We start from the raw sequence: 13,145 nt of genomic DNA, 5'->3' as shown, positions 1-13,145 counted from the left end.
TATATTATGTACAAAAGCTTCTGAATTTGAGGACTGAAGGCCTCACAGAAAGTCAAATCTCAGAGCCAAGCTGGCTGCCATTCCCCGCGCCCACGCAGAGCACCAGCAGCACAGTGCTGCTGCCTGCCCCGGGGGACCAAAAGGTCCCAGCTCTCACAGGCTTGTTGAAGGCCACAGAAAGGGCTCTGTCAGCTTTAAAGCTGACGTTTGACATCACTGGGCAAAAACAATAATGTGCAGGGAAATTTCCTGTCGTTTTTTTTTAACCCTTTAATGAGTAACTGCTTAGAATTAAGTATATTGAAAGTTTTCACTGAAAACAAGTGTGAAAAATCAGCAGCTTTGAAACCAGCAAAACAAAAGTTGACCTAACACTGCATCAGATTCTTGTTAACATAATTTGTCACCAGGAGAAGGAAACAAAGTCATGTTGAAACTATGGGAAAAAAGCAGTTTAATTACATTTAAGAATGGTTCTTTAAAATTTCTTAGATTTCACTGTACAGTTATGATGCTGAAATGAAGCTGTGTTACTCTCAAAATCCAACTTTATTCTGAAAAGTCAGAAAATAACTGATTTTAGAGTCTTCATAAAACTTGGTAAAATATCTGTGAGTGAAGGAAAGATTTATCCAGAGTCTTATCTTACATCCACCTTGTGCTGTAACCTAAGATGGTATTCTCCATGATCCAACTCTGTTACTAGGCTCAGTTACTGGGAATGAGTCCTTATGGTCCTGCATAACAATTTGTTAAACAGTTTTGAAGACCATGACTGTGATTTAAAGCATCTGGTTAGTAACTAAGTACTCCTAAACAGAAATATTGTTTTAAAATTTTGCTATATGGCAGAATGAATCTCTCAACAACTACCTAATCCAAGATCATTAGATGAATAAGACAGCAAATTAATCTTCTGAGGCAGTCCTGGAGAGGACTTGTTTCCCTTTTACATGCTCTCTCACTCAAATACCCATAAATTAGGAAATATCAGAAGAAAAGTATGAGAAGAAATATCCCAGTCTGACCCTTTTTGGTCCATAACCCAGAGCAATTTATTCTGTTCAGGTCCACAGCCTGTGCCCTGGAAGACTCAAATCCTATGCTAACCTTTCCTAGCTCATGCCAGCTCTAATGCCCAAGCAGTAGGGAAATGTAAGTGTGAAACATTCAATTGTATCTTTTAATGCTTAAGAACTCAAATAGGCTTTTTTTTTTCCTCCTGTATCTATAAGCTCTAAGGCTCTACTGAAATGTATGGTGTCAACATTGTATGGAAGGAAAAGAGAGACTGTCAGAAGTTAGACATTATTTCAGCCATGGTTACACTGTCTTTCCAGTTAGTGGTTTTTACTGGAAAGCATAACAAGAAAACACTTCTTCAGGAGAGATATCCTGTCCAAGAACTGGCCCAAGTTCTTGGGTCCTGCAAAAAAGAAATCGGCTGAATGACCTAACATACACAGGGCCTCAGAGCAGAGGGTGTAACTGACCAGACACATTTTGGCTGTGAAATTAATTTTAAGCCATATCTAATCTTTCGACTTTAAACTCCACAAGTAAATAGTTTAATCAGTAATGAAGCTGAACTGCTTTGACGAAATATTTGCGCAAACAGAAAAAATGACGCTGCTTATTGAACAAAACAATCTCGTCTAGGTATTCACTTCACTTGTTCAGTCAGCAGAATATCATGCAGAAATAAATAAGAGCCAAGTCATAAAACTCTAGCACTCCAGTAGACAAAATAAAACTATATTAGCCAAAACAAACACGAAAGGTGGTGCTGGTAACAGACACAATGCATGCCTCTGATGAGCCAAAATATGTTGTGTGATTTTTTTTGCATTTAGAAGGATTACAGAAACAAAGAACAAATCATTTGAATAATTAGTTTAACGCCATTATTACTTACATAACTGACATCTTAGGGCAGGGGTCCTTATTACAATAATCATCACTTGGCATTATATGTGCATATTTCCCTTTGAATGGCTTTCTTTGCCCTGGCAAGGTTGGACTTAAGATAAAAGTCAGCAGGCAAACTCAATTCTCAACAGAATGAAAGAAAGGATGAATCTAAGCAGTGAGTTTAACGTCTGCATTGTAAGCAATAATCACAGTTTTCCAGATGCCTTGGCATTTCAGTAATATCTTTTATATGCACAGAGCAGAAAAAAAATCTCACTCTTTTTATCTTAAAATATGTTACCTTTTAATACAACCAAGCGTAAGTGCTTACAAAAGTACCCTAACTCTTTTTAGACTATGTAAATCTTGAAGCACTGCATGCACAGGGGAACCTGTCACTTCACCTACATAGCTTGGCATGAACTTGTTCCTAGGAATAATACAACCCCTTCCTTTGAAAACACTACTGTACCACCGCAATTGGTGATAACGAAGACAGGAAGAACAAACTTCAGTGCTTATTTAAAGAAAAAAATATAAACAAGAAGAACTTTTAAGTGCTGGCTGCTCCTCTCCCTAGAAAAAAATCACTGGCTTGATAGTTTACTTACATATTCCTCTCAAAAAACAGTGTTTTAATTATGTTTCTAAATCATAGAACCACAGAATCACCAAGGTTGGAAAAGACCTCCAAGATCATCCAACCATCCACCCATCACCAATAATTCTCACAAAACCACGTCCCTCAGTACAACATCTAAACGTTCCTTGAACAACTCCAGGGTCAGTGACTCCACCACCTTCCTGGGCAATCTGTGCCACTGCCTCAATGCTCTCTCAGAGAAGTATTTCCTAACATCCAACTTCAATCATCCCCTGGTGCAATTTGAGGCCATTCTCTCTCATTCTATCGCTGTTATCTGGGAGAAGAAGCCAACCCCCATCTCACCACAACCTCTCTTCAGGCAGTTGAAGAGTGCAATAATGTCTCGCCTGAGCCTCCTCTTCTGCAGACTGAAAAATCCCAGTTCCCACAGCTGCCTCCCGTAAGACCTGTGCTCCAGACCCCTCACAGCTTCACTGCCCTTTCTGGACACACTTCCAGGGCCTCCATGTCTTTCTTTTATTGAGTGGTGCAAAACTCAACAAAGTATTTGAGGTGCAGCCTCACAAAGGCTGAATACAGAGGGATAATCACTTCCCTGCTCCTGCTGACAACACTATTTCTGACATAAGCCAGGATGCCACTGGCTTTCTTGGCCACTCGGGCACACTGCTGGCTCATGTTCAGCTTTTTCTACACTGACTTCACTCAATGCTACATTTTTAAGCGCTGCAACAAAAACAAGCTGCTAGATATAAAAAAAGAGTTAAAAATTTACTTACAAGCATTTGAAAGTCTTGGTCAAGGACATGGTTCTCGCAAGGCAAGAAAAGAACAATTACTCACAGTCTGTTTTCCCTATAACTCACAAAGTGTATCAAATTATTATAGCAATGAACATATTTATTCAATCATCATCATCCCTACAAATTTTATATAACTCACACGAGGAAACATTCATATTCTCACATGATGACACAAGTACCACCCCCAACACTTACCACACACATAAGCAGTGTGTCAGAAAGGTCTTATTCTGCGGGACCTAGTCCAGCTACCATCTTTCATGACATCATAATGTGAAGCCTAGCAAAAATTCCAGACCTTCTTATTCACATTAAACTAAAATCTTCAGGGAAAAGTTTCAGGTATGAGAAAAAAGTTTCATGCAAGTGTTAAGCCTGTCTCAAAAGGCGGCAATCCCACTTACCATAAAACTGATGCCAACTCATACACTTCTGTGTGTCTGGTAACCAGCCAGATGCAAAGTGAGAGGGATGGAACAGACCCACCCCTCCCAGCAGCAGCCTACCATTCATCATGCTAAGTTGCACCCTCAACATGCACACTTTACAAAATAGTTTCTTATGAGAAATCAGCAGCTTTGGTACAAGTAGATTTCTCAATCAGCTGAGTGGCTGGGATGTCTAGTGGGGAAAGCAGTGCTGAGCACAGCATAGAGGGCAAGGAACAGAAAGCACATTAAGTATGGCTATTAAGTCTGATGGAAGACATTTTGAATAATTGTTATCTCAAGAGAGAGAAAAAGGGCATCTTGTTCTCTCTGAGGGAAATACTTATTTCTGAAGGCAAGTAGTAAGTGGTTTTATATATTTTTATTGTTCACATGCTATCCTTCAAAGACATACAATCATAAAAGCTTTCTTAAAGCTGGACTTCATTTGATGTTCATTTACCTTATTCCTTTTGGTTTCTGTATGCAGGATTGTTACAAAAGTTAGAAAAGCTCAAAATATCTTGTACTAAAGCCTGAACTAAGGGTATCTGTGTAACCAGATATTTAGTGCCAACAAAAATTCACTGTGCTGCTCTGATAGAAAGCCATTTTTATGAGTTTTATTAAACCAGTTCATATATTTTTCCATGTGTAACCTGAGACCTTTTGTACTGCTATATCAGAAAACTAATTTCTGAAAATGAGATGGAAGATTTTATCTGCCAATCAAGGACAAATAAGATTAGCTAAGTGACTATTCTGAGGTAGAACTGACTCCTTCCTTCCTTCAGAAAGGTACAACTGTAAGCAACTGCATATTTACAGCTTTGATATTTTCTGTCTTTTCGGATAAATCTTTAAATCTTATCACTTTTTATTTTAAATGGAAAATATTGAAAATTTCATCTTAATATGGAAAAATAATTGTTGCTATCTATTTGCTCACATTAAAAAAAACCCCAAAAACTACAAGTCTTCTAATTTGGACATATATTTCTATAATTAAACATCGTCAACTATGTGTGCTGTTTGCAATTAAAAGCACAGAGAAAATTTTGGCAATGAAGAAAAACAAAAAATAAATCAACACATACCCAGGAAACAGGCAGGTTTCTACCCCAGAGACATCATAATATAGCAAAATGTTGAATTAAGTATCAACTATCACTCTCCTCTAGCACACTGTCCGGTTCCTGCTCCTTCCCCTGCTTATGGCCTCACTGAACTGGCAAGACTCTTGTAAATAGCACTTACTAATTTCATCCCTCCAGGAGCCTGCTGCATCCGTCAGAGCAGCTGTTTTCCCTCACAGCCTTACCCAGCCGAGTTATCCTTGGCAATCTCTCAGCTGAAGAAAGTGCTGTGGACAATTACCTCCTGGACAAGGATGAACATTTAAACATGTTGTAAGAGACAAAACTGGGAGAATTTTTTTGGCAAAAGAGACATGCTTGGGAAACTGTCCATAAATACAGTGAGGGTGAAATTAATGCCTGAAGACTAACTGCACTAAGAATTGGAAAATGTTAAGTTCTCTGCTTAAGAGGAGACTCCATGCTCTAACATGGACGAACGCACAAAATAGCCACTGTAACAGAGAAAATGTGACGTTACAAATGAGGCTGGAAGGAATGAACTTAATTTCATTGTCTTCTTATACCTTTCTACTTGCCTGTATGTACCTGTTTGTTTTAACACTTGATTGTATCTGGCTAGGGTCTGGGACTCACCAAATGTGCAGCATTTTGAACCATCACACTTGCAGATCTCTCAATAAAGCAAAATATAACCATCTCCAAATGCAAATGCTATCTTCGCAAAAAACTGGCTGCCATTACTCTCCTTTTCAGAAACTAGGTTTCTGACTCGTTTTTCCTCAACACAACACTAAGCACTACAAATTGGATTGGCATTAAATATGTAGATCAGAAGATTTGCCATGTAAGTCCCTGATGACGGGCATTACTCCAATCAGTCTTTCACGATCCCAATACACTGACTTTCTCAGTAGTATTTGAAAATAATCAGAAAGATTTTGGAAGGCTGTAAGTCATTGTTGCTCTCTTTCACCTCATCAATCCTCCAGACCATTTTGATGATCCACAGAAGCCTGGACCCCCATGAAACTCGCCTCCTCACAGAAGTCATTTTGCAAAATGAGAAAGGCCTCAACGTCATCCATCACTCAAGAGCAACATACACCTACCACAAATGCCCAGTATTCAGCTGTCAGTCTGCAGTGGGAGAAGAAAAGCTTTGTAGTCCAAGTAGGTGAAGAGGAAGAGACAGCCAGGTTGGCTATGCAGAGCAAGGCACAAGATTATTATTCCTGTTGATACACTGACATCATTAATTTCAACATCACGTAAATTCAGAATTAGCAAAACTGCCATTCCTATGGTCCTCCACTTACTCCAGTGCTGATCATAATGATTCAGGTGAGGATACCCTTCTATTGTTGTTAGCTTTCAATCTCGCAATGATCTTTGAAATAGTTTTATCCAGACTATTTTCATTCCTGGGAACAAAGTAGTCTTTACTGCCTAGAGCTCAGGTAAATTGACTAAGTGGAATGCAAACTTTCACAGTCTTGCAAATAAAACTGTCTTCAAAAGAATGTTGAGCTGCCAGTGTGTACTTAATGTTTTTGCTTCAAAATTATTTAGCTATTACTACCAATTTCTCACATAGGTAATTTTCTATATGCCATTCAGATAACATTTATTTTTTTCAGAATTTATTAGAGCTTCTAAGAAATCTACAGTCCATAAAAAGTCTCTGTTAGGACTGGAAAACAGCCTACAGGGGCTGCATCTAAAATGTGTTAGAATGAAAAATCCTAAAAGACTTATAAGATGACTGTAGAAAAAGTCATGAAAAACTTCTGTTGCTTAAAAGTAACTGTTTATTACAAATACAACCTCAAAAATCAATACTTGAGTATCACAGAACACCCATTTGCCACCATCTTTCAACTGCACAGCACAGTCACTATCTGTGTTCTCATACCTATCCAAATGCTGCCTAAACATTACAAACATTTGAGATTACAAAGAATATTCTATAGTGTCAATCTCAAGCCCTCTTACCATTCATGCCTCATCAGCTTATGAAAGTATCATCAAACTGTGCAACAATCACCTTAAATTACTGGATATTGCTTTTTGCATTCTTCTTAGACTCCCTTGCTGCAAAGCAAAGGTTCCAAGTCTATACCATTCTCTTGCCATCAAGATAAAGTTTCTGCCTTCCTCTAGAATTCTGAACAATATTTTCTGACCTCCACTTTTTAAATACTTTGCACTAAGGAACTAAAGATTATTGCTTGTCTACCCTCACTTCTAATAATTAATCAACAAACATATCTTAAACACATACAAAGGCAATCAATGTCAAAAAGGAACACAAAAAACCCTTTTCTGTATATACTTCAGATACATTTATGTGAAGACATTAGTTTCTCCTTTTGCTCTTCTGATCTCTAGGCAAATTTTCACATATGAGGAAATAACAATTACTACCATATGTTTGCACTCTATCCCATCAGAATTTTTTGCATTATTTAGTCCTATTCAATTCATTGAAAAATGACTCAATATGTTGATTGATTTGTAATTGCTTCTGGCTATCAGTCAGACGTAATGACATTCTTGCCTCTGTGCATCCCAAGTATGACCATGTAAATGATCAGAGTTCTGACTCACAGTTTTAAATAAAACTTATCAGCACATTCTTCAAGTGACAAGGGAAGTCACTTGAGATTCAGTAAATCGGTTCAAAATATTTACTGGCTATTTCACAAAATAATTAAAATTTTCCTATTGCAGAGACCTTTACAGATCTTATCAGTTTTTAATTCAACTTCTCAACATCCACCAAAACAGTGAGATCTTAATATAGATCCTGCAAACACCTGGATAAAAAAAAATCAGTCTCTTCTTTATATTGCAGATCTAGAAAAGTGATTTTTATAATTAATTTAGCTGAAATTTCATCCACAGGGTGGGCTCTTAAAATAACAATATTTAATTCTGCATTTACTGGTACCATTCTTCTGTAATTCTCTATTTTTTTAAGATGAACTGTGGACTAACACAGCTTCCTTACATACAGATGCTCATGTGTGTATGCACAAGCACACAGGCTCTCCTCGTGCCATACCACTTAGCTCAATTAAATCACTGCTCTTACTCTTTGTACATACTCAGTGCTATCTGATCTTCCTGCTTTTATGAGGCTTGCAATGCATTTTGTGAATTTTCACAGGATTTCCCATTCTGTTGCAATTCATTTCCTATTACTTCTGCTACTTTCACAAGTTCTCACCAATGTTTTCATTTTCACATAAATGTAAATTCAATGCAAGTTAAAATTGTGAGCCTTCAACACTCCTCTCTATCTGACATAGTAGCTTTGTGAAGTACTTTTTATACTAAGAAGGATTTACCACTTTCTGGTTTTAGTGATCTCACCAAAATGAAAATGCACCTGGGGTTTTAGGAAGTACTGCTCCCATCGATTTCTTTAAAATTAACAATCTTCTCTCTGTGAGTCTAAGTAATTGGAAAGAATAAACTTTGTCTAATGTTGTCTATCATACGAAGCAAACAGTCAAATTTCTTTCTTGCAATTAGATCAAGAGAAACTGTCATCTGATGGCAATGTAAAACCATGGTAATAGCTTCTGAAGTGCTCCATACACTCCTATTTAGTTCCTCTTGATCAGTGTGGATCTCTAGCTCTGGTCATGGAAAAGATGCTCTAGGCACGAGGCTCTGAGCTCTGGGTAAGAGGCAGCTCTGGCAGAAGCCACTTCTGGACAGAAAGGTGAGGTTGTCTTTATTGCTGATGACTGAAATAAAAATGTTGTGACACCTGCTTGAGAAGCTCTGGACTAAAATAAAATTACTGCTTTCAATGGTAAGAGCACAGAGGAGACCCCATTGTTTTCACAACTGCATGGCAAAGGCCTCAATTCCAAATCCTGTTTGTTTTTTCTTTGTTTTGTTTTGTTTTTGTTTGTTTGTTTGTTTTTAATTACGTATTAAAAATAGATGGGGAAAACAAAAACAAAAACAAAAAAACCCAACAAGGTCTGCAAACCACAAAAGAGTCTGCAAAGTGTCTGCTTGTTAAACACTGCATCCTTGATATCTCAGATTAATTCAGACAAAGCATAAAAAAGTACCCAAGGAGAAACACAAGCCTTCTTGCATTGAGATCCCCCCACTCTCTAGAGGCATGATTTTATGTAAGTGTTCATGGACATGTGACATACCACAGAAAAGAGGGAAGAAAAATAACTGCAGTGGCTTGAAACAATCAGATTTATAGAGTAAAAGAACAGGAGGATACACTAAGAAATGTACTCATCAACTCAGTCAAATGATCAGCTCGGTTACTATAAAAGATTAACAAGTTTCCACTAATGGGACAGAGGTAGTGAGAAGAGAAAGGGAAAAAGTAAGCGAACGAAATCTTCCATTGAAAATGCAGTAAAGCAACTGTCGCTTAATCTGCGTGCAGTGAAGAACACTGCTCCACCTGGAGACCAGCCATCCCCGGGAATTAAATCAGCCAGATCAATAAAGTGTAAAGTGGACAGGAACAACTTTATAAAAGCCATTGCTGAGCTCAGAGACACTGTTAAATTATTACATCAGAACATTTTAAATCATGCAAAGCCAAACAACTTTCAAGATAAGCTTAAAACTCACTGAGGGCAAGGGCTACACTGATTGGAAGCATGACAAAAAGTAAAAAGAAAAGGAAATAATAAAACATCAGGCATTAGAAACAACAGCTTTACACACAAAACTGACTCATTTTAATTACCTTTAATCTATGTGAAACAAGAGAGGTGACATTTTTATAACTAAAAATATCAAATCAGTTTGCACATGGAACGAATCCTGGTATTCAATATTCAGACTGACCACAGCATTTCCAGCCGCATTATTAAGAAACAAAATCTCCCGGAGAATGCTGGAATTTAAGGACAGCTAGACCAGAGTCATTTGGCAGCTGTACATTTTTTGTCATCCTAATAAACATTTGAGTGAAAAAAATGGCGATGGGGAAAAAGCAGATGAGAAATGCAAGCACATACACATACATCCACACTGCAGACACATGAGAGTTTCTCAGTGTGAAGGCCTACCCTTTCCATCTAAGTGAATGTCACTGCAATGATGTTGGTAAGAAAGATGTTGATGTTTTTAGGCTTAAGTAGCCACTAACAGATATTTCATGCAGGCAAGTTCTTTTAAATTCTCAATTTATTTTCCTACAAATGTCTCGCTATTTTTGCTTAGTTACACACATATTCTTCAGGACAAATATGATCTCCTCTGAGTTTATAAACAGCTTAGTATAGAGTGAACAATGTCGCAGATGTATTTCTCAAGGCTTTTTTTTTCCCCAGGTGCAAAATTGCTAACAATTTCTTATGAAACCCATCATTTATAGAATTGAGATCTTAAATTATTTTATTTCAGTTATCACTACTGCATGTTTTCTGCTTCATTGTGGTGCTAAGGGTGACTATATTTTAAATAAGTGTTCATTAAACTAATTTAGGCATACTATCTCCACCAAACCCAAAAACTCTAATTCACAATTCCTACAATACAGACAACAGACAAACCTAACAGTGACATTCAATTTTGCTGCTTTCGTGAGTCTTCTGTTTTATTCTCTAGCATTTTATGTTAGTTATAAGAACCAATTTAGAATTGATGTAGATCTGTTATTGTATTCAAGGTAAAATTATATAAACTAGTAAACTCCATAGTTTTCTGTTTGCTGTTCTTAACCTTATCAAAATAAGGCTATAAAGCACAAGAAGGGCAATGTGCAGATCTTTCTGTCTATTTAATGTTTCATTGCTAAAATAGCATTATTTTAAGGTGGTACAAGTATGGATTTTATAGTTATCAAATTATGTCTATTTTAAAAACTGGATTCCTGTTTATAGGAGAAAAATATTGCTTTTACCTTACTGATAAGTGTGACGACATCACCTTCTCGGATTGTGAGTTCATCATCATTCTGTGCTTCGTATGGAAATATCACTTTGCAATACTCCTTGGCTGAAAGAAGAACATTCAATGTGATAAATCATCTTACAAGAACTGCTTATCCAAGGGTGAAAATCTTCATAAAATGATCCCAAACTGTCTCTGCACGGTGTTTCATTTTCTTGCCATTTTTCTTTTTGCAGTACAGAACTTCATAAATGCTATGAAATATTTAAAGAACTCCACACTGATGAGAATTCACATACACGTCAACCGTGGAGTCAGTTCTACAATCCCTAGAACCATTATTTTCCATTATACTCCTCCCTGTTGATCTTTGAAAGTCATGTGGCTGGTCCTGGGCACCCTGCTCTGGGCATCTCTGCTTGATAAGTGGTTGGATCCATCATTAACTCAAATAGAATTGCTCCTGACTGCAACCTGCCACAAACAATTTTCCTTGGAGGTGTCAGACCCATGTCTGACACTTGCTGCAGTACTGCCACGGGTGTAGCCCTCAAACAGCTAATGTAAATTGGAAGCAAAAAGGACCTAGTAGGCTAACATAGCTTATCTATCTCTGGTGTGCAAGAAAGAAAACATTTCCAATTCAATACCAATGATAAAAAAAAGAAGTAATACATTAATAATTGTAAAGACATTCATAACTAAATCCTCTGTATACTCAGCACAAAGGAAGACTTGAATATTAGTTTAACATTTCCTCTTCCCTTTCCATTCTATAAATAAAGGCACCAACTTTCATCTAGAAAATACAGGAGCCAGCACTCCCATTCAGAAATCTTAAAAAGCAGTTGTCATGAAAAGAGGTTACAACACGTTGCTGTGCAACAAATACTCCTACGTCAGCGTGTCTAACAAATAGAAAGTGAATGTGCATTCCAGCTATTAAATAATGTATACAGTGTGATATTCTAAAACAGCAGGCTTAAAAAGACCAAAGAAATGTTCACAGGAATTACTGGATCCTTTGTAAAAAGCGCATGTTACTTTCTAGAAGAGTTAAGCTCACACTCAGTTAAGAGTTAAGCTCAAATGTCTCAGTTTTGATGGCCTCTAACCACTACATCACAACTCATTTCAAAAAATGGAAGGGATGTCTAATTGCTAGTTCACTGTGATATGAATAAAGGCTTTGGATCTTTCTTTGTGGATGCAGTTGGGATGTTTAATCTGCACACTGCCCTGTCTTCCGGACACTACAGTAACACTGCGTCTACAATACAATGTTCCTTCATGGACTAACTATAAACTCCACATTAGGAGGGAAGTCTAGCAGAACGAATCACTAAACAGCAGAGAGCAGCCAGAAATGCACAGGAATAATACTATCCTGAAAGTGGTCAGCTCTCAGCCAAGGTGTGAATGAATTCCATGCATCTGAAGTTAAAGAACATTTTCATCAGCAACAGTCCGGTATTCATGTCTCTTGAATCCTGTAGTGGGCAAATTTTCATCAGTTCCTCCTTCTGTCTAAGGGGCCGTATATTTGAATAAGGATGAAGACATTGATCAACAGAGTTGACAGAAGGCTGTGGTTTTAGTGTTGAAAAATGTCTGTTGATAATCAGGTAATTAATTGCTCTCTTTCTTCTGTTCTTAAAATACTTCCTCTGAAAGTATGTGCCAATGTGGATGCCACAGTCAGTAGCTGGTCAGAACCAGCTAGACTAACTGAAAAACTCCTAGTCTTTCATACATAGGAAACTGCTATGAATCTTCACCTTGTAGATCTAGTATCAATAACTCTGTTATCGCGTGACCTCTCTGCCCTCCACATCAAACTCTGGACTTTTTTTTTTTTTTTTTAAATATTCAGATAGCAGAGAAATAAGGAATTAAGCTAGAAAAAAGTGACCCATCACAAAAAACCAAATCAAAACAAAACAAAAAAACCCACTGTGAGCACAGGCAAACGTTGATGCACTGCACAAAGAGCCAGGAGACATTTTTGGATAAGCATGAGAGAGAACTGAGAGTGGGACAAGAACGCAGGATGAAGGCACTGACATGGAAAAAATATCTTGGTTTATGTACATTATGGGGTTGGATTCCTTCAGTGTGATTCACATTGACATACACTAAATCAGTATGTTCCTCTGCCCAGTGAGGACCCTCTGAATCACACTGCAACAGAGCCAGGTCTCAAAAACACTGTTGGATTTGGGTGATTGGATAAAGTCAGCTTTCAAGCTTCTCTTATGAAAAAGCTGGTCTAGCATGACTTAAGTAAGCAAAACCAAAGTCAAACAGGATTCAAAGTAGTATGAACCTCCAAATTCAGATTAATAAAAGAAGAAAAACATCTAATAAAACATGTAACTTATGTACAAGAATTGTCCTTACTCAGCAG

At 37.5% G+C, this 13,145-nt stretch overlaps 1 protein-coding gene across 3 annotated transcripts in view; it reads right to left on the bottom strand.

The window, feature by feature from the left end:
• SH3KBP1 (SH3 domain containing kinase binding protein 1) overlaps positions 1-13,145 on the bottom strand; it is a 217,869-nt gene that overhangs the window by 38,915 nt on the left and 165,809 nt on the right. For all 3 annotated transcript variants that reach the window (XM_042809914.1, XM_042809915.1, XM_042809916.1), the window contains one exon: positions 10,749-10,843. In XM_042809914.1, coding sequence (XP_042665848.1) covers positions 10,749-10,843 — 95 coding nt within the window. The remainder of the gene's footprint in view (positions 1-10,748; positions 10,844-13,145) is intronic.

Source organism: Centrocercus urophasianus, unplaced genomic scaffold (assembly GCF_019232065.1).
Source record: "Centrocercus urophasianus isolate 14NV4802_14NV808 unplaced genomic scaffold, USGS_Curo_1.0 seq_12, whole genome shotgun sequence".
NCBI classification, from domain to species: domain Eukaryota; kingdom Metazoa; phylum Chordata; class Aves; order Galliformes; family Phasianidae; genus Centrocercus; species Centrocercus urophasianus.
The sequence above is the reverse complement of the archived record's forward strand: the minus strand, read 5'-3'. Positions and strand labels throughout refer to the sequence as shown.